This window comes from Momordica charantia (genome assembly GCF_013281855.1).
Source record: "Momordica charantia cultivar OHB3-1 chromosome 11 unlocalized genomic scaffold, Mcharantia_2.0 BLBB01000011.1, whole genome shotgun sequence".
Lineage (NCBI taxonomy): Eukaryota > Viridiplantae > Streptophyta > Magnoliopsida > Cucurbitales > Cucurbitaceae > Momordica > Momordica charantia.
The window spans coordinates 981,527-1,003,504 of NW_028275159.1; the positions used below are offsets into that span (position 1 = coordinate 981,527).

At 33.0% G+C, this 21,978-nt stretch overlaps 2 protein-coding genes across 3 annotated transcripts; both read left to right on the forward strand.

Moving 5' to 3' along the window:
- The first annotated feature begins 438 nt into the window (after positions 1–438).
- Positions 439–2,231, forward strand: LOC111009476 (protein SHORT INTERNODES). 2 transcript variants are annotated; one of them, XM_022282570.2, is made up of 3 exons: positions 439–669; positions 820–1,381; positions 1,664–2,231. In XM_022282570.2, the coding sequence occupies exons 2-3, from the start codon at positions 832–834 to the stop codon at positions 1,999–2,001; spliced, it is 888 nt and encodes a 295-aa protein (XP_022138262.1). In that variant the 5' UTR covers positions 439–669; positions 820–831; the 3' UTR covers positions 2,002–2,231. The 2 variants fall into 2 exon arrangements, with proteins under 2 accessions (XP_022138262.1, XP_087976082.1); XM_088119956.1 differs by having other exon boundaries at positions 440–1,381; positions 1,664–2,230.
- A 15,977-nt stretch (positions 2,232–18,208) lies between these two features.
- Positions 18,209–21,341, forward strand: WAT1 (Walls Are Thin 1). The gene is made up of 6 exons (XM_022286462.2): positions 18,209–18,481; positions 18,578–18,640; positions 19,156–19,272; positions 19,398–19,824; positions 19,932–20,083; positions 20,782–21,341. The coding sequence occupies exons 1-6, from the start codon at positions 18,261–18,263 to the stop codon at positions 20,972–20,974; spliced, it is 1,173 nt and encodes a 390-aa protein (XP_022142154.1). The 5' UTR covers positions 18,209–18,260; the 3' UTR covers positions 20,975–21,341.
- The last annotated feature ends 637 nt before the right edge of the window (positions 21,342–21,978 follow it).

Consider the following 21,978-nt stretch of genomic DNA (forward strand, 5'->3'; position numbering starts at 1 on the left):
TCTTTCTTTTTTCTTTTTTTTTTGGGTTCCTTCTAAAGAGTTGAAGACATGGACTTCAACAGACCCGACCTCATTTCCACGGTTAACTAGGCTTAGTTGATCCAGAATTACAAAAGAAAAGAAAAAAAAAATCCCGTTGACGAGCGTTGCTGACGTGGAGAAGATTTTATTTTTACCCAGAGATAAAAGAATAAAAAACAAAAGTAAAAATAGCGTTATGTAGCAGTAGGTACTATTTGGGAGTTGGTTAAAAAGACAGTGTTTAATTATGGGATGGATGGAAAAGTATCTGCGGGTTTTCCGCAAGAAGGACGATCGGGTTAAAGCTGATGTTGAAACGTGGAGAATCCACAGCCCTCCGATCTCCATGCAGAAGATTTATAGTCATTTGCCAGTTGATAAGATTCATTGAACTGAAAAATTCTACAGTACTACTGAAGTGCGTACTGCGTAGTGATACATATTCATTCACTCCCTCTCTCTTTCTCTCTCTCTAAACATTTTATTTTTCTATAGGACAAAAAATAGTGAAATTGGAGAGAATTTGTTTTATTTATTTATTTAGGTTTGTCTTAAATGATCGAGGAGAGAGTGATGTTCAAATGGGTACTTATCACGGCGGCCTTCTTCCAAATTCCCACTCCATTATTGCACATCCAACAATAACCGGTACCCTCTATTTTTCGTCCTTTTGTTTCAATTTTGCCCTAAATTTTTAAAATAAATTTGACAAAAAACCCTAGAATTTTCCTTTATGTTTGCGGGGTTTTTGGTCCCTGTGAGATATATGGCTGAATTGGGGATTGTAAGGAAACACAGGAGGTGGCAGAAATGAGGGGGTTGTTCTATTTGGGTGGGAAACAAGAGGATGAAGAGGAAGAAATTAGAGGGAGAGAACAGCAGCTGTTTTCTTACAGATCAAACCAAGAGATCTATTCCAAGGGATTGGAGATATGGCCACAGTATCCCCACAATCAGCACCATCAACAAAACATGGAGAATTTCATATCCTTTGAAGTGGGGCCCAGCCGGAGGACCAACTTCATGATCAACGCCTCTAATCACGACTTAGTGTCCAGATCAGGGTTTGCGATGATGAGAGGAGGCGGCGGTGGTGGCGGCGGGATGAATTGTCAGGACTGTGGGAACCAAGCCAAGAAAGACTGTAGCCATTTGAGATGCAGAACTTGCTGCAAGAGCCGAGGGTTTCAGTGCCAAACCCATGTCAAAAGTACTTGGGTTCCTGCTGCCAAGCGTCGCGAGCGTCAGCAACAACGACACCAAATTATGCAACATCATCAACAATTACGACCAGATCACCCCGATCCAACCACCCCTAAGAGGCACCGTGAAAATCATCCACCCAATGCCTCCACTTCTGGTAATTACTCTTAAAAATCAAAACTTTTGAAGTTTAAGTTAGATGGGTTAGGATATATTTATTTAATATATTTTTTTTGATTTGACAAATGAGATGGGTGGGGGGAGGGATTTGAAATTCTAACCTTGGAATTCAGCTGGCGTGTGGAAAAAGAATGACATAATCTAATCCCCAATTGATTTGCGTTTTGTAATTTTGTGATGTTTGTTGTTTAATTGATTTGTGTTTTGTAATTTTGTGATGTGTTGGTTGTTGTCATATATTTTGTTGATTGTTGATTAGGGTTAGAAGTGGCACACTTTCCACCCGAATTCAATTCTCCAGCCATTTTTCGATGTGTCAAAGTAAGCGCAATCGATAATGTGGAAGAACAATTAGCTTATCAGACAGCTGTGAACATCGGAGGGCATATGTTCAAAGGAATTCTCTACGACCAAGGCCCTGAAACCACCGTCGCCGGAGAAGACGGGGGCCAAGGGCTGGATCTCGTAATCGGAGCATCCAACGGAGGTGGGGGAAGAATGAATGAATCACCCCAATTTATGGAGCCTCCAATATATCCAATCCCGATCAACGCCTACACAACGGGTACGCAATTTTTCCCTCCCTCGAGGACATGACAATTTCACTTCAATGCTACCTCTACCTCTAGCTTTGATCATCTTCTCTTCCAAACTTGATTGTGTTAAAATTCATCAACTTGAAAAAAAAAACACAAAAAACCAAGCTGATGTTATTTTATTTAATTCATGTATGATGATTGGATTGGATTCGACCCGATTAGGGTATTTGATCAACTCGCATATATATCATAAATATATTATAAGTAATTAATGAATAAAAGTAGAAGAAAGGCAAAAGTTTTGGTTGTTGAGTGGAGTTTGTGCGGCTGAAGCGGCGCTGCTTCGCTTTGGTTATATATTGATTGTGGGGTGTGGAACTCGAAATTGCCTTTTCGCAGTTCTGTTGGCCAGCCTTGCCGGGTGGGAACAAAACACCCCCCAACAAAATCCAAACCATTCTAATTTTCACTTTTAATTATACTTAATTAACTACTAATAATTTTCTTACTAAAAATTCGACACTCTTGGGAAAAATAAAAATTTGTCCCGTAGATAAGAGAAGAATGCGAAAGATGAGAGATTAATTTTATTTTTTTCTGTGGTTGTGCACGTGTTATGATTACGTGCTAATTAATTATTAACGTAGCTAATAGCTGCTGCATCTCTATTATATGAATTTTATTTAATTAAGTACTGAATTTTGTGTCATAAATACAGAGCAAAAAGTGCAGATTTTTCAGTGATGATCTGCTGCTGCTTTTCTTTTCTATTACTTCTCTCCAATATCTATACTGTGTCTGTCTCTTCTAATTATATCCGTACCTTCTCTAATGATTGGCTTCTGCTAATGGAAGATCAGAGTTCTTATTTTTTACCCTTTTATTTAGTTGGCTACGTCAAAATTTATGTTTCAGTTTTATTAAACAACTAAACTTTTGAACTTGGAAGTACGGCTTTCTAAATAGTTGAGCTTTTCCTCTTCTTAAGGTTTATGACTAGGTTCTTCTTCGTGAATCAGTACAATGATTTGTTCATTTAGAATTTTGTAAATGTAGAGTAGAAGATTCAACATTAAGTTTTATAAAAGTTAATGAGTGTTTTATACACTAAGGATCTAATATCGAGAAGATGAGAGATTTTATAAAGTTCATAAATATATGAAAACACGAAATACTCATCTTATTGTCAACTTAACTCATTTCGATAGGGGTCCTATGAATATTAAGGCTACATATATTTGAGATTAATATATGAGTTATTTTTATAATTGGGATGAGTGTTAATTGAGATTTTAAAATTTGGTACAAAGTTTGATATTTTTGCGATTGAATTTAGATATTCATATCGGACTTAGATTTTAGAAGCTTAATAGGTTGAATTTTATGGGCTCACAGTCGATTTTTAATTTGGTTGGGAAAAGATGCTAATTTTACTACTTACTTAAATCTTGGATATAATTTAGTGAAGTTAAAAATAAATTATTTTTAGGACAATAATATTATATTTTGATTCATTGAGTTTTATCAAGAATTTAAAATATGACATTTACATTATATCGATGCAAGTAATAACTTTGTTAAAATATCTAGAATAATTTGATGACTAGGATCTCAAATTAAAGTTCATAAACCAACAAATATACATTTGAAAGTGAGATTAATTACAAATCTGAAATAATATCTAAGCCAAATACAGATGAAATGTCAAAGCAGAGTGACTTTGCTGCTATTTTTTGCAGCATTCAAAAAACAATATTGTGAAAAGGATAATATATTTGACCAAAAGGTTGCATTGTTTAGGTATTTCTATGGATATAATCAATCTAATAGGAATATTTTCCTTCCACAGTCATCAATAAATTGCTTCAAAGCACATTAGAAGTGAACAAACTTTCAAATAAACCCTTATTTAAGAATAATCTTGACATTTGGTAAGGAAAATACCCCTAATTTTATCCGCCTACCTTTCTCTCTTTTATTTCTCAAAGTTTTTAATATTTACAATGTCTCATCTACTTTATACTAAAAAATCCACCATTTTGTAATTATGATATATCTAAAATTTTACTAAACTTAAGCGCTTTAAATGGCCCCACTTTTTTAAAATATTTTTTTATGTCTCTAACCTATGAAATGGTTTTTCCTTTAGAGAGAGAAAAAAAGATAGAAGTAGCCTATATGTATTTATGAATTTTGGTTAAATCTCTTGATCTGTTCGATGTACCGGAAACTTAACATCCCGTGCCCTCTAAGACTCTTCGATATTGGCTGAATCTTTTTGTTTTTTTTACAGTATGCTCGTTTGAGTTTGTTCATCCTATTTAGTTCCTCAATCTTTTTGATGTGGATCTTCTTAACAAATTTGAGCATAATCTAACCACGAGTTAAACTATTAGTAACCTAATTTTATCAAGGTCAAAAAGGTTCGAATCCTCGTCCGTACGTGCCTTATTAACATCAAACTCCAGAAAGAAAGAAAAAAAAAAAAACTAGATACATGCACCCTCTGTCCCCATATACATAAAAAATATATATATAACGTGAAGTGCAACTTTTGAGGAACAATATACAGTAAAACATATTAGAGGTTAGAGAGAGAGAACAAAAGTAGAAGTAGTGTTGTTGGAATCCAACCACTACGCTGTGGTGAAATCCGTAGAGCAAGAACAAGGGGTGTGGGCTACTCTAGATTTTATTCTTTCATTGGGCAGTTTGCAGTCTTTTTTCCTCCACAAATCAAATTCCACATGTTTTCTAGGCACAATAGCCTCTCTAAATAATTCTCTTTCATCTCTATTGGACACCACACCATCCACACTACGTTATTATTATTATTTTCTATACAATTTGTGTAAATTAAAACACACCCACTTAAATTCTAATTAAAAAAAAACCCCCCTATTCTAAACGTTGGGAGAAAGGAAGCCAAAATTTGAGGCACGTGAAAAATATAAAGAGGAAGATAGAGTTTAGGGTTTTATGAAGGTATGAGAATTAAATGTGCACAGCTAATTTTGCCGTCAAAAATGGCGGCTGGTTTCGCCATTGTCGCTGCATGTGAACCTCCACTCCATATAGCTTTGCCTCTTTACCTGTACTTTGTTAGGTTTTTGTTCGGCCCTTTTATGCATTACCCAACAATATTCAACCACACAAATTATTCAAACTCTCTAATTTCGGATTAGATTACGAAAAATGCTTTTACCTAAAATGTTTTTTTTTATTATTATTTTTTTTGGGAATGCACTTGCTACTGTTTCTTTCAAAAATGCTGAGTGTTCCTACGTTTTTTTTACGTTACTAGTTAATATCTCGTGCATTGCACGTAATTATAAACATTTTAATATAATATTTCTAACAATTTAACATATAGAATAACGACTCAACGGAACTTTTAAATGTACTAATATTTTGTTTCAAATAAAATATATTTAATATAATATTTTTACCAATTTAATATATAGAATAACAACTCAACGGAACTTTTAAATGGTATTAATATTTTGTTTCAAATAAAATATATTATTATTTGTTGACATTTTCAATAAAAAAAAGGTACACTCTTCAAACTAAAACAATAAAATAAGAGGTATAAAAAACATTGAATAAATAATCTTTTTGTTGTTTTTAAAGAAAACAACAATAATCTTTTTGTGTTTTCTTAAATTATTTACTCATTCTTTTATCTTTTGTATATTATGTAATAAGGAAGAATGAACCAAAATTAAAGAATTGAAATTTGAGAAAGAAACTGAATACTATGTATGTCATGAAACCATTGAAAAAATGTGGGATAAAGAATCACATGATCAAGAAAAATAAAATAAGAACTACAGCAGTAAAAAAGTCATATTAAGATAAATAAGAAAACTAATACTAAAATATAACATGAATATATTTTAAAACGTGAAAATAACATTAACTAAATATTAAATCAAACTTGAAAAGAACATTAACTAAATGTATCATGAACATATAACTTAAAAGTAATCCACATAAAAATACAAATATGTTTCTGGATTCTCAAATATTCTTTTGACATGGTTCAGTTTTCACTCATGAAGATAAAAAAAATCTTCATTAATATTTTAGAAATGAGTTTTAGGTCATACAAGAAAAAGACATAATCTTTCATTTTATAGATTATTTGTTATGACACCTATACGTGGATAGATGCATCACTTCATCAAATAGTTGTACTTTTCATCGGATTAACTTCCCTCAACACACTTTTTCACTCGAACAGTTACACCTCTTTTGGATTAAACTCCTTGTTTCATCGAATGGTCACAATTTTTTTGGATTTGTTATCTCAACAGACACTTTAACTCGAATAGTCGTATCTCTCGTAGAAATTTAAATGACAAAATAGATATGTATTTAAAAGTTGAGGACAAAATGGAGAGATAAAGGTTCTCGTGGATAGCCCCATTTAGATATAGTATAGATGTTAATTAAAATTATTGATATTCCCCGGATTATTGTGTTGTAGTTTTGAAGTTTAAAACGTGTGTGTTTGTGAAACAATCGCGGGATGTTAATCCAGAGCATGAATTGGGCCGGGTTCGGATTGTTGTCAACTGGTTTGCTTTTGTCCGCGTGGAATAAGCCCAGCCCTGCCCAGCCCAGTATTTTTTGGCACTATGAGATATGGACCTACTTTGGGCTGACGATATGATAAATGGGCTTTTATTATTTCTCCGTAATAGCCCATTAATAGGCCCAAGGTCCGGTCTCGCAGGAGTCGCCCCATTAGCTACGGCCGGGGATGAATTGCATGGAATGTGCTAGTTTGTAAAAATAAACATTCTATTTTTTTTTACTAAAACCAATGGTTTATTTATTCATGCAAAACGAGAATACCTGAGCCATAAATTGATATATATCTCCAATCAAGAGGTTGTGAGTTCAATCTCCATCTCCACGAGAATCAAAATGAACTAAACAATACTGAAAATATATGGACCAAAATAATATTTTAATTTTTTTTAATTATTTTTTAAATTTATATTCCTTATTTACACATAACATAAAAAATATTTATAGGAATCAAATGTCTAAAAATATGCTCGTGGAAACGCACTTTTCCCCTTTCCTTTCTTTTAGTTTTAGGTTTCTTATTATCTTTTGGATTTTGTCTTCAACCTCCCTTTTATTATTGAAAAGAAAAGTCGAAAGCGAAGAATCTTTCTTCTCACCATGTTCTTTTGGGTTTATTTTACCTTTTTTTTTCTTTTGTTTTCCTTTTCCCTTTTAAATTATTTTCTTTCTTTAGCATGTGAAATTATTGAGATGTAATTATTTAGTAGGTAATGTTAAATATCTAATATTGATGGGAGATTCTGAAGAAGTTAATTTTTTCTGTTTGACATTAAAAGAAGTTAAATTTGCCTTTAACCAAAACTAAAATTATCATAGTAAAAATTAACTACAAACTTGACTTAAAATATGAAGAATTAAAATTCATTATACATTTTCATTTGGAATTTAAGAAAATTTTTAGTAGGGAGAGATTAGATAGAAAAAGAACCCACAAATTTAATATTTAAGAAATATAAAACTAAAAGTATAGTTGTTTTATACGAGCTTTTAATTATTGAATGTAAGATAAGTATTATCTAAAACATGTATAATTGATGGCCACTAGGCCTACATGAATATATATGATTTTCAAGTTTTTCTAAATTTCCATCATTATTTTTCACTACAAAATTGATTTGACAATGGATATTTCCTTTGTGGATGGCAGCACTATTATACTTCTCTCCTCTATCTAGCCTTAAAATACACAATATTCTTCAAAGTTTTTCACTGAGAATAATTAAATTCAAGATATACATATTCAAAATATAAATAGATGAATCATACTTAATTTGTTTCGTGAATACAAGAAGCCACCGCCTAAGAACAATTTTTCATGGATATTAAACCTCAAATCAAAGGAATGCTAAACAATATTACCTTGACATAACTAATCACCCTTGTATTATCTTATTGAAGAAGAGAAAAAAAAGTTGGAGAGAAATAATCTATTTATATTATAAATTTTTGTAAAGTTTCCTATCTTTTTTTTGTTTTTATTTTTCTACTCAGTCAAGATTAAGTATGAGTTTGTTTGTGATCTTAAACGATGAGTTTTCCAATTGTAAAATGTTAAGAATCCCACATTGAAAAGAAAAGAAACTGCTAACAATGGTTTATAATAAATATGAGAGGTAAATAAGTTACTCATTTCATTGTCAATTGGTTTTGTTATGGAACCCATGAAAATTAATATAGTGTCAAGCGAGCCACAATCGGAACCCAATGAATATTAATATAAGATTCTACAACTTCTAAAATACGCCTCTCAAGTTCAATTCTAAAAACACATTTTAGATCAAACTCTAATTCCAAAAGTTTGTAATTAATCAAAATTCACACATAAACCATACAATAGAAGGCTTCTCAGCTTGAAAATCAAACCAAAAAAAGGCCAAAATTTCCTAAAAATTGAGGGAAAGAAATTGAACTATGAATGTATAAATAGGGTATTATATTAGAGAGAGATAAGGTAGATGGATGAGAATAGTGGGAAATGAAAGCATTGATATGAAAATACGAAGGTGTTGTAGATGAATGCGAAAGAGCAAATTTAGGTGTCGCCCACTCAACTATTCGACTGAAATTAAAAGTGGCCATTTTGAAAACGACTAACAAGGAATCTTCTTTGTCACCTTTGGAGGGTTTACAAATCACACTACTAACAAACACATTCCTTTCTCTTTATTTTCTCTGAAACAATCATCAATTCATTGCCAGGGCCCTTTTTTTTTTTGTAACCTTTCTTGCTTCACTGCCCAAACTTATTCTGGACCCCTCGCCCTTCTTCTTCTCCTTGGGTCACAATCAATCTTTACTTTGTATGTAATTACTTTATTCACTAAGTTATGTTTAGATTGATATCTACTTTTATATTTTAAATGTTGGGTTTATAAGGTGATTGTAAATAAAATCTCAAATTGATTAGGGAAGGAGGTGATCATGAGTATACAAGAGAGGATAATTATCTCCATAGTATGAGACTTTTTGGGGGAAACAAAAAACAAAGTCGTGAAGGTTATGTCTAAAGTGGACAATATCATACAATTGTGAGGATACTTGGGATACTTGATGTAATTGTTAAATATAACAAACTTATTATTATGTGTGTGGCAAATTCATCCTATAAGTATTAATTTCATTCTTGCTTCGAAGTATTAGAGATGAAAATATAGCTTAGAATGGGATAGATTTTAAATATTATATTATGTGAATAGACATTTTCATTTTTTTTTTTTGTGGAAAAAAAGTGTCGGTTGTCTTTTCTGGAGGGTTCTGCCTCGATCGAAGGTTTTGTTTTATTGGCAAATGTTGTAAAATATCCCACAAGTGTGTCTCAATCTTAATCTTGACCAAAGTTAGTGCTTTTTCTTCCTATTTTATAGCTTCTACCTAAGCTACGCTACCCTAATCTATAATTTAATCTTTTAATTCATGCCAATTTATTTGATTGCAAAAACAGAATAATTTGTAAGTTGATCTTTTTTATTTTTTACTACGTAGGGAGATTACCTTGAGATGGAAGCGTCACGCTTCGCCGTATGCCATATGAATTTTGTTTCTTAAACTTGGTTGAATCAAATGAATTTAGTAAATTTTTATATGGAAAATTTGTTTTTAAAAACCATTTATAGATTCTATAATTCAAACTATGAAAAATATTCAAAAACAAGATTTTTAAATTTTATGTTTTTTCAGATTTTAAAGTTTGAAATTTTAAAGATCCAGAATTCTTTTTTGAAAAAAATGAACCATATTTCATTAGACGTAGCTATTTCTTGTTATAATTAAAATGTATAAAATATTATACAACATTGTTAAAATAATAATTATAAAAAATTTATAATATATATTTTAATAAATTATTTAATAACGTTCTTAGATTGAAAATTTAATTTTCAAATATACTACAAAACAACCGCAAACAAATATGATATATGTGTGATCGAATTTTTTAGGCTTAATATCTAAAAGATCTCTTATGCGACTATTTAAATTAAAAAGAAAAGGGGGTTTTTTATTGAATATTTTTCATATTTATCTTTGACGATTAATTTTGGATTAATAGTGCTATATTGGCCCGTCATGTCGTCCGCACTCAGTATTGGCATGCAGCAAAATTGATGCTTTTGGAAGAAGACCATCAAAAGGCAAATAAAACTCAATGTTTGTTTCCACTTTGATAGTATTTGAGAGCACCATAATTCAACATAATGCAGAGAACATCAAATCAACTATATATATATATATATCATTTCTCAATGGAAGACAGTGCATCACTTCTTTTATTTATTTTATACATCGATGATCTCCATTTTACAAATGTAATCCAAGTGTCAATATAATATTAACTATAAAAAGAATGAGATAAAAAAAAGGTTAAACATGGTCTGATTCGAAAAATTCAAAACATGATAAGCTACTCTGAAAATTGAGAACGTAGGTATGCTGTCCGTTTTGTATGTGTGTGTGTATATATATATACAGTTTATACGGTGATATTATCTTTACTTTTAGGAGTCGTTTGTTTGTTTTGTAGGAATCCATGACAAATGTCAATCCTTAAAAAAAAAAAAATTAAATTATACTTTTATCGACTTTACAGTTCACATATTGTATTTAAACAATGAAATCAATATCAATAAAGTAAGGCTCTTGTTTCAAAAGTTGGAGCTAGCTATTGAGGCTTGGGAGGTTGGATTCTCAAAAACCCTAAAAATAGAGGTATAAATAACTCTTTTGAATTAGTCTATTATGGAAATCACAAATAGAAAAGTGAATTAATTACGTAAGCTAATGTCAAGCTAAATAGACAAATTTGATGACTGTTATTGGCGTAATCATAACGAAAGACTTCAAAAGTCATAAAGAAGGAAACAAATCGGGCGTTAATGGATTAGGCATGCAATGCATATACTAATCAAAATCTTTATTAATCTTCATTATTAGGTAGCATCACACACGCAATCCATCATGAAATTACAAGAGCCTATCTAATCATATTGTTTCCAATAAAAAGCAAATCCACAAACCCCATTTTTCAACCATATAAAAAGGAAACAAAAAAGGGGGGGGGGGGTCTCGGGATTGATCGTCGTGTAAAGAAGTGTATATTTTTTGGTGGGTGGAATAACTTTATTTCCCACAACTTCCAAACAAAAGCTATAAAAAATCCCAAGTGGGTTTATCAGCAAACGAGTGAAAACTCAAAAACAGCCAACCAAATGGAAGCTTCAAAGATGAAGCCAAAGAAAAATGGTTGTGAACACACATGGGCATGGGCTAGCCTCTCGATAATTCAAGATTATTTTTCAAATTCTATAGAATTCTATAAGTAGAAGTTGAAGATCTTTCTAGGGGATTGTGAGAAAATGTTAGTTAGCAGCTTCAGGAAAACTCAGCAAAGGAAAATGGCCAAAATCAAAAGGTCGAACCAAAAAGATGTGGTAAATCTTCTCAATTTGGAAGCTTGCAAAAAAACCATCCCAAATCCGTCATTGAAGAAAAATGGAGAAAGAAAGAAGGGAAATTGAAAGGACAAACTTTTTTTTTTTTTTTTTTGAGTTGATATCTCCAAAGGGGGGGAGGGGAAATAAAAGGGGTTTGTAATTGTACAATTTTTGATTCCATCAACAGTTGAAGCATCATATCTTTGTCAAATGGGCAGCCGTACGATGCATAATCTTGGCCATGGGGCTTGCCCAATTGATCATTGGTTCCACTCTTTGGCCGAGTGTGGGGTCTTAAAATGATATGATTTTTTAGCAGAGATTTGGAACATTTTGATGAATATATATAAGCATATATATATGTGTGTGTTATTTTGGTTTTTCACATGATGCCCCAAACACACGCAAAGATAATTGCTCAAATGCACAACAACTTTAATGTTTTTGACAAAAACAATAATAATGTTTAACTTGGTGTCCTAAGGTTTTTAAGGTTGTTATCCTAAATCTCATATCAAGAAATCAAGTGTATGTTTGAATCTGAGTAAATAAATTAAAGGCTAAGTTCATTTATTTCAGATTATTGTCCCATAGACTACACTACTCAACTTTTGGAGTAGATATTTCAAGCTTTATATATATATATATATATATATATATATATATATATATATATATATATATTTTCATATTCCTCTATGCTTTCTAATTAAACACATATCATGGTACCAATTTAGATGATTCAACTTTATGCTATACATACTTTCAAGTAAACTCTAAGCTAAATATTTTATAAAAAAGTTTGACATTTTAGTAAAAGAAATGATAATTTTAAAAAGCAAAAAGATAAGATGATAAAATGAATCTAGACTAAAGATATGATATTGTGTTTTGAACAATGAGTCAACAAAAATTTCACACTACATAAATTTTTCATACTATAAAAATACCGTAGCTTTAACGATATTTAATATAATTTAAGGGAGAAAAGAAAAAAAAAAGAAAATGTAAGATTATGTCTCGCCAATGATAGAGATTCTTACTTTATATATTGAATGATTAAAGTGATTTTTGAGAATTCAAAAAGTTCAGTTAATGTTTGGCCGAGAAGTTTGACCGTATTAGAAGAAGCCCACTGCCCATAAAATCGTAGACTAAAACCGAAACAATATAATAATTAATATCCTTTGATTACAAGAGAGGGCTTTCATACAGAGAATTGAACCATTTGAGCTGTGAATGCGACCCAACACCACAAGAAATTCAGCAGCAATTTGTGATATCCCAACAGCCTTGTCTTGCAACTCACTTTGTTTGGTCAGTTTTGGACATTTTGTCCAAAGCCTTGAGGCAGACCATTCAGTGAAGCAATTTTAACAAATGTTCTAATTTTTGTCATGCCCACTTTAATAATTAATTCCACTCTTATATTTTGTTTTGCGTTGAAAGAATTCGAAAGAAATGATTTCAAATTTTAGGATTCTTAATTACATTTGGAACTTAAAAATAATTTTTTTTTTGTTTGGATGATTGTAAGAAATGAAAATAAAATATTTATTTTACCGCCTTCATAATTATAAAACAAAATCCTAACATAACCTTCTTCTATATCAAAACCTCACTCCCCTTTTCGTATGAACTCTGGTGAGGCGGCCTCCATTCTTTTGTTTTTGTTTTTTCTTATTCCTCCTCTTTCTTCATCTCCCTCTTATTTCTTCATCAACTTTTTTCTTTCTCTTTATACCTTCTTCTCCTTTTTATCTCTTATTCTTCTCCAATTTCTCTTTCTATGTCTCTCTCTTTTCCCTCTCCATTTTCTTCTCTTTTTATCTCATCTCATCTTCATTTTCATTCTCTGTGCATTGGTCTCATTCTCGCACGTTGATTTCGTTCTTTTTTTAATTCAATTTAAACTGATTGCAAGGGTAAAATTCTCGTACCAAATCCGACCTATTTTTTAATCCAACCAAACACGAAATGATTTTAAAATAATTCTGATTTGAAAATCCCCATCAATCCGAGCTTCCAAATAAGGGGGTTAAAGAAAAAACATGTGTTTTTTAATTTTTTGTTTTTGTTTTTTAATTTTTCCTTTTTTTGGTCACCACGTGGCTTTTTTATTACATTTCTGTCTGGATGCTTTTTAATTTACCAGCTCCCACTCATAATTAAGGGAAACGCCCAAGAGAGAGTGGTTTATCAACACTCTAATTCATTAAATTTCTTTCCAACCTACCAACCAACAAATATTCACCCCTTTTGAGAAATAATTCACCTCCCACCGAAAGCTATCCCATCTCCTGTGAGGGAATTTTTAAGGTTAGAAATGTTGCTTTATAATTCTTAATATATGTATGTATAATTTTTTATTTAAAAGATTTCTCAAGTTATCATCCAACTTAACATTAATCTTACGTCGGAACACCCTTTAACTGCAGAGTTATAATGAGATCTGGTAAATTAGTATTTTTTAAATGAAATTGTGTGAAAGTTTTCTTTCGGAAAAAAAAAAAAAGGTTATATATTTTGGTTTGTTAAGTTGCGAATAAGAACCCCTTTGACCAAAGTGGAAGGAATTCGGAATTGAATAAGCGGTAACTAGATTTGGAGGATCCACGTTTCTGAGGAACCAAATCTTGTGTGGCCAAACTGGGCGCAATAGAAAGCAAGAAGGCGACCCCTGTCGGTCAATACGCCACGTGCACATCACATGTGCCATGTTGGAATATCATACCATCCCATTTTTCTAATAATAATAAAAAAGATATTTAATTGGGATATTTGAATATCCCCACGACGACCTAAAAGCATAGTGTATGTACTAACTATACACATAGATAGAATATATATTTCGATGCCTGTAGATTCCCGTGCCCTTTACTTTACCCTTAAACACATGTTTAGCCCTCAAATATAATATATTTTAATCTCTTTAACTTTAAATCAATAACCATTATTACCATAGGTTAAGATAGGTATTCGAGGATCTCTAAAATAATTTTGACATGAAACTACATGAAAATTCACAAAGTATCAAAGTCCAATAAACTTGATGATGTGAAAGTAATGCAAACAAAATCTTACATTAGTAAGAGAACAACCCACGAGCTACATAGATGGTAACAATGATCTCCATTGATATGAAATTTTTTTTTAATTAAAAATAAAACGGGGATTATGCTGAAAATAGACGATATCTTGGGATAAATATGGTGGGGTCGAGTGAAAGGAGGGAGTGAAGGTGGTTTAGATGTCAGAAGTGTAGTGGTGGTGGTGTAGTCCGACCGGCTGGTGCAGGGTGAGAGTTGAAGGTCAGTTTATGCTGTTCACTGCCCCAAAAACCAGGCTTTAATTCCCACTGTACTGCACTATAATACCTCATAATTACAAAGCGTGGCTCTCAGATTTTAAACCCCTTGGCTCTAAATAAACAAACCAGAAATAGAATAGAATCAGCCGGTGGCTGTGGCTGGGCTGGCTTTGAAATTTTGGAATGATGGCGGTTCCATTCAGGGGGGGCATTATGTCCCTTAAAGCAAAGAGATTGGCATCAGAATAACACCCCACGATCCGGAAGTGGAACTTCAAACAATATACTTTTTTTTTTTTTTTATTTTCCCCTCGGGTTGGCCTTTAAAGGGAAACATTAAATTAATACCATTGTTCAAGCGAGAAAACACTGTATTCAAAGGTGCAAAATTTTGAAGCCTTTTCAGCAGCTTGCTAGCTAGCTTCAGATTTCCAAACTTGGGTGTGGACAAAATAGCCCAAACAATGTCACCGCACATTAGCTTCATTTTCGACCGGCACAATGTTAATTAATATTACCATTAGAGGATACCACTCTTGAACAAATTGAACTCTAATCTTATGTCAACACTTATGAGCCAAGCTTAGTCTCAAGTAAACGCGACACTCGAATAGGAATAAGGTATATAAATGAATTGATACCGTATGGTGTATGGAGATGGGAAGAATTTTGAAACTTTAAGAATACTTGAAAAGAATCAAATTAGGAACATTACGTGCTAAATTCACATTCTAAATCATAATCTGAATCTGGCCCAAAGATTTTCCATATTACTGACATAAATTCTCATGATTTTGTTCTTAATTTTTATCAAAAAAGGGTTCATTAATATTGAATTTAGTCGCACTCCCAATATTGCATGGACTTGGAAATTAATTTAGTTTACCTACATATTTGTTGGGTTTGTAAAGTCAGCAAACAAAATCTCATCTTAATTAAGTAAAAAAATGATCCATGATATATAAATGAAGACAATTATCTTTATTAATACGATATCTTTAAGATGAAAATAAAAGTAAAGAAAGCAGACAATATTATTCTATTGTGGAAATAGTCGGGACACGGGGATATTGTTGTCATTGCCCTTAACAATATTAATTATTAACATCAAATTATTGAGGTCTTAAAATTGAAATTAATGGTGAGAAAGAGAAGAGCGAAGAGGTGTGGCCGGTGCTCGTGCGCGCTATATCGATGGCGGCTCAGCCACGTCACTCTTTATTCATAATTAGCCGCATGCCGCCAAAACAGAAGCTCTTTTCTTTTTCATTATTCAATTTCAATCAAATTGCGCACCTCTCGCTCCCAAAAGCAAGAATTTTTTAATTAAGAAAACTTATCTTCCAAAAGTAAGAATTTTATAATTAAAGAAAAAAAATTGATTTGCTTTTAATTTTAAAAGCCAACTTTATGTCTTAACCTAAGGTTATTTCTTCACCCACTAGCTCATTTTATCATATTAAAAAGGCTAAACTGGATTGATCGGAAATCTATTCTAATTACAATTTTCCATTTTTATTTTTAAAATTATTAAAGTTGTGATAGAGTGAAACTAAATTGTAATTGTTATAGAGAACAAAAACGACCCGAAACGAAGAATTTGAAGTCCGAGATCTTCGACTAGGGGGAACCGGCCTATGACATAACGGATCGGCCCATGCCAAAAGACGATCCGGCATCGACCCCACCTTGGCGCCGAGGCGCCGGCTTCTCACCTTGGCCTTCGGGCCAAGGAACAAGTTAACTTCCTCCGCTCAGATCCAATGTCAAGGGGTTAAACACACCTGTTCGGGGCCGAGTCCAACATCCACCCTCTTCTGTTGATCATCAACAATCGTTGGGCCTTGCAACTCCGAATTAAGGCTCGATTAACAGAAGGTTCTGGAACCACCTCGCCGCTATAAATAGCAGCACAACCTAACCGTGAGGAGACAAGTAACTTACTTGAAACTCATTGTTTCTCAAGCTCCCCTTTGCTAACTTAGGCATTGGAGCCCGTGTGACTAAGGTCACATCAGTTTAGATTGGTTTGATTTTGCAGATATCAGTTCCTGTTTCATCGAATTATGTGTGTGAGAGGAGAAAAGTCGTAGGGTCGAAATCCACACGTCAACAGCAATGTAACTGTTATTATGAACATTAGAAATATTATTCATAAACCTGTAATTTTAAAAAGAATAACACATCTTTTCTCAAACTAATAAATTATTTGTGAGAGAAAGAAAAATGTGTATCTTTTTTTAAAAAAACATTATTCAAACATTCATTCATTTATAATTCTGTTTTAAAAAATAAAAAAACGTCTTGAAATCAATTTTCCACCTAGTCAAAGTATTATACTATTTATATTTTCAAAATAACACTCACAAGTGTCTACTATTACCAAAATTATTAACAATTTAATAACAAGTATTAAAATTCAAAAGTCTATATGTTTAGGCCCATTCTATATATAAGAAAAATACCAACATGAATTATTTGTTTAAAAAAACCAACATCCATTATTATTGATTGAATTGTATGTAAAATTTTCACTTTATGTTTTATACCAAATGATCATTTTAAACATATAAGTTTTCTTCAACATCAATATTTGGATGCATGATATTTTCTGTCTATAATTTTGTGACATGAAATCATTGGTCTCCACTTTATTATAATGATACTAAAACAGAGTTTTCTTTTTAACCTTTTCATTTCTTATATATGTAAAATAGACAAATAAAAATGCAAATACAAAATGAAAGAAATATATATTTTAACTCCTAATATTTTAGTACTTCTAATTTAGTTCTTCATTACTAGAAAATGTTAAATTTTGCTTATTGTAAACTAAAATGGGATAATACTTTAAAATTTGAGGAGTTAGCCCATTTTCTATCTTACATGACATTTTTTCTCAAATAAATTTCTAGTGCTACGTAACTATCCACCAATTTTAACATTAATTAATTGCGAGTGAGACACTAAACTAAAAAGATATCAAAATATTAGAGATTAAAAGAGAGTTAAAAAAATACTTTTTATTCCAATACTTTCATTAAAATAATGATTTATATCTTAAATGGTAACAATTGTACTCTTAAATTAATAACAATTTAATCTCTAAACTTTAACATGTATCAATTTAGACACGTAGTTAAAGCTGGAATGAAATGAGTAAAGTAAGCAAAAAAATTTTTGCATGATTATCCCACCAGCTTTTTTCTCTTTCTCCATGTTGATGTGGTAAATAGAAGGAGGTTGTCATGTGATGGGGCTAAGAGAGAGAAAAAAAAAAAAAAAGAGTGGGAGACAACTTAAAAACATTTGAAAGCTACCAACAGTTGACACTACGTCTTTTTAGGTCTTCTGTGGGTCACCCTTTCTTCTCTTCACCCCTTTCCAATTCTATATTTATACCTCCAAATCCTCCCTCCATATCTCCACACCTTCTTCTTCTTCTTCTTCTTCTTTTTCCTTTTCTAATTTGTGTTTATGGCTGAGGGAGGCTCAGCTTCTGGGAGCAGAATGTGGTGTTCAATTCCTGAGAAGTTTCAGCTGCATGGCGCCATGTTGGCCTTGCAGTTTGGCTATGCTGGCTTCCACGTCGTGTCCAGAGCTGCCCTTAATATGGGCATTAGTAAACTCGTCTTCCTAGTTTACAGGAACATCATTGCTTTTCTTCTCCTGCTTCCCTTTGCCTATTTCCTAGAAAAGTATACTGCTTTTGTTCTCAGTCTCTTACCGTTTAATTTGATTATTATTATTATTTTATGTGGTTAATTAAATTTTGTGTTTATTTTAATTATTAGGAAGGAGCGGCCTGCGACTACTCTCAATTTTCTGCTTCAGTTCTTCCTTCTTGCACTCGTTGGGTATGTCGCCCACCAAACACCAAACCATTTTACACCTAAAAATGGGCTAAAACCTATGCATATTATAAGTATCAAACAACAAACCTTGGTATGAAATTTTACATCCCCCAAAAATACCTTGTCTGCACACTTGCCAAATATAAAAAACTCCTAAAAATAATTCCCTGACCCCGTCCCACCACTAAATTTTTTAGTAAAATATTTGGCTCCTCACGGGTTCCGAGTAACCTAATTATCTTCCACAATATTAAATGTTCAACCCCTTGTTATTTTTTGAAAAAAAAAAACAAGTCTTTATCTTCATGGTTCTCATTTAATTGTCGAATATTTAATAATGTAGCGGATACAATTAGAGTATTTTCAAAGAAGAATAAAAAAATTTCTATTCTCTCACTTCCTCTCTAAGTTTCTTTCTTTGACCCGACAAAAACTTAGCCGTGGGTAGTAAAAGATTTCTGTTACTCGGTCAACACACCTCTTACTAATTGGTGTATATTCAATATTGTATGTTATAGGATCACGGCGAATCAGGGATTCTACTTGTTGGGATTGGAACACACCTCGCCGACGTTTGCATCGGCGATACAAAACTCGGTTCCGGCAATTACATTTCTCATGGCTGCATTGCTCCGGCAAGAGTTTCTAACTATTATCCATGCATCTTCTATTTACACACAAAGAGAGAGAGAGAGAGAGAGAGAGAGAGAGAGAGAGAAAAAAAGAATTATATTTAAGTTGATATATTCCATGATTGCAGAATTGAACAAGTGCGACTAAACAGAAAGGATGGTATAGCAAAAGTGATGGGAACAATATGCTGTGTTGCCGGGGCCACAGTGATCACTCTGTACAAAGGGCCAACAATATACAGCCCAAATGCTCCTAATTCACTACAAACCATCTCCACAACCACAACCGCACCCATTTTTGCCTCTCTTGGGGACGCAAGCGCCAAGAGCTGGACCCTCGGCTGCGTCTTCCTCATCGGCCATTGCTTGTCCTGGTCCGGTTGGCTCGTTCTTCAGGCCCCCGTTCTCAAGAAGTACCCGGCTCGCCTCTCCGTCACTTCCTGTACTTGCTTCTTTGGGATAATCCAGTTCCTCATCATCGCCGCCGTTGTTGAGCGCGATTCTCAGGCTTGGCTCTTCCACTCCGGCGGCGAAATCTTCAGCGTCTTGTACGCCGTAAGTTTAAAAATTCAATCTTTTGTTCATATTCTTAATACCCAACTCAACGAGAGTTGGGATTATGTTGTTTATTTGTTTTGTAACGAGGGAAGTGAAAATGGCAGGGCGTGGTGGCTTCTGGAATTGCTTTTGCTGTTCAGATATGGTGCATTGACAGAGGTGGCCCTGTCTTCGTCGCTGTTTATCAACCTGTTCAGACTCTCGTTGTCGCTATCATGGCTTCTTTCGCTTTAGGTGAAGAGTTCTACTTAGGAGGGTAGGTCCCTCCTTCACCGCTCAATCCTCACCCTCCATCTCTTCATCTGATTTGACAATCTCATCCATCCAATCTGGTCCAAAAACGCACACCCCCAGCCGTAGGATTACCCATATTTTACTCGGAAAATACTTACTCTTCAACGGTCACCACCATTCAATTGAGATTTCGTTATTTTTTATAAAAAGTTTTTGCCTCTGCATCTCTGGGTTGGGACCACAAAATTGCTTTTACAATTCAAGATTGCTTTTTCAATAGTGATAAAGATAAGATTTAGTTCTTTAACATCAGGGTCAAATATTTTCCATCTTAAGAAAAATATATATGTAAATATAGCTTTTCACCTTCTTGTGAAAACCAAAGCTTATTTGAAAACCAAAGTAGAGAAATGTGATTTAAAAAGGGGGAAAAAAGAATGAATTATGAATTTTTCAATGGAAATATATATATTTTTTAATTATTCAATCAAATGTTTAGCTTGATTTAGGTTCTTGAAAGGACAAGAGCATATGACTTATATCACATTCACAAGGCTGGCGTCGTGGCTAGACGTTAGATCACTACCTTTTTTTCTTTTTTTCTTTTTTTCTTAAGAAAGAAACTAACGACTTTTAATCAGGGCCTGTTTAATTACCTAACAAAAGAGCATGATAATAGAAGGAAAATGATTGGTAATTATAATGGGGCGTGATGTACAGGATCATCGGGGCCGTGCTGATCATCACCGGCTTATACTTCGTCCTATGGGGCAAAAGCGAAGAGAGAAAGTTCGCACTCGAGAAGGCGGCAATCCTCTCCGCGCCGGACCACGGAAGCACCCGTACGCCCGCCCACATCAAGTCCTCCATTGCTCAGCCACTCCTCATCCATCCGTCCAACGAAAATGTTTGACTTTGACCACTACCCACAATGTCATGCTTTGACTGTGTGTGTAATCTTTTTTTCTTTTGCCCATCTTTTGTTGACTTTTGGTTTTTCTTTTGTAATTCAATCAGTGGCTTTGTTAATTAGAGATGGGGCGGGGAAAGAAAAAAGGGTGTCTAAAGAGAGAGATGTGAAGAGGGATGAACTTTGTATTGATCAATCGCATGCACTTTGAGTTTGTGTGGGCTCCAAAATCCCATGTGCTTTTTTTTCCTCTTCTTAATTGATGTTTTAAATTAAGCCTTAATGCTTAATCAGTTTCATGATTAGGGGCTATATCTCTTTTAACCCACATAATAATTAGTGACGAAAGATGGTTGGTTTTTCTTTTGTATATGGATCTTCTTTTTAGCCAAAATTCCACTTTTCCATGTGTAGGAAGGTATACTTTTTCCTGGCTTTAGAGTTGTTCGGAAAAAAAAACAGGCCGTGCTCCTGAATTGTTGCTGTCTCTCTAGTGGAAATGTTGTTCGGAGAAAGTAAAGAGAATCTTTGATTAATGATATGATATAATAGCTAGAGAGAGAGAGAGGGGAACTAGAATTGGTTTGTTTGGTTGGAGAGAAAGCAAGCTGGGGACGCAAACCATCATTTCATAGGCATTAAGATTATGATATAAAAAAAAATATTGAGAATCTTTATAAATGAATTAAATTTATCCAATCTATTAATTTAATTTTTTGGGTTGAGCGTTGGTTTATTCATCTTTAATATAGTATCAAAGTAGAAAATCATGTGTTCGAATTCATGTATTGTTGTTTTCTTCCAATTTATATTGATTTTTTATGTAAAAGAAGCCCATGAATTTGATAGAGATATTATTGGAAATCATTAAGAAAACAAAAGAAAGTTTCTTTATCTTTTTTATAAGATATCTGTGAAGAAAAATGTGTCGATGTTTATGAGTTGTTTTTTGAATAGTTGCAAAATAATGCATTAAATATATAAATTAGGGAGGAAGGATATGTAAA

Excerpts from the sequence above, each read along its gene's own strand:
- LOC111009476 (XM_022282570.2), top strand. The coding sequence starts at position 832 with ATGAGGGGGTTGTTCTATTTGGGTGGGAAACAAGAGGATGAAGAGGAA. Across the intron at positions 1,382-1,663 it reads ACCCAATGCCTCCACTTCTG|GGTTAGAAGTGGCACACTTT; the intron begins GTAATTACTCTT and ends ATTGTTGATTAG.
- WAT1 (XM_022286462.2), top strand. The coding sequence starts at position 18,261 with ATGGCTGAGGGAGGCTCAGCTTCTGGGAGCAGAATGTGGTGTTCAATT. Across the intron at positions 18,482-18,577 it reads TTTGCCTATTTCCTAGAAAA|GAAGGAGCGGCCTGCGACTA; the intron begins GTATACTGCTTT and ends TTTAATTATTAG. Across the intron at positions 18,641-19,155 it reads TTCCTTCTTGCACTCGTTGG|GATCACGGCGAATCAGGGAT; the intron begins GTATGTCGCCCA and ends TGTATGTTATAG.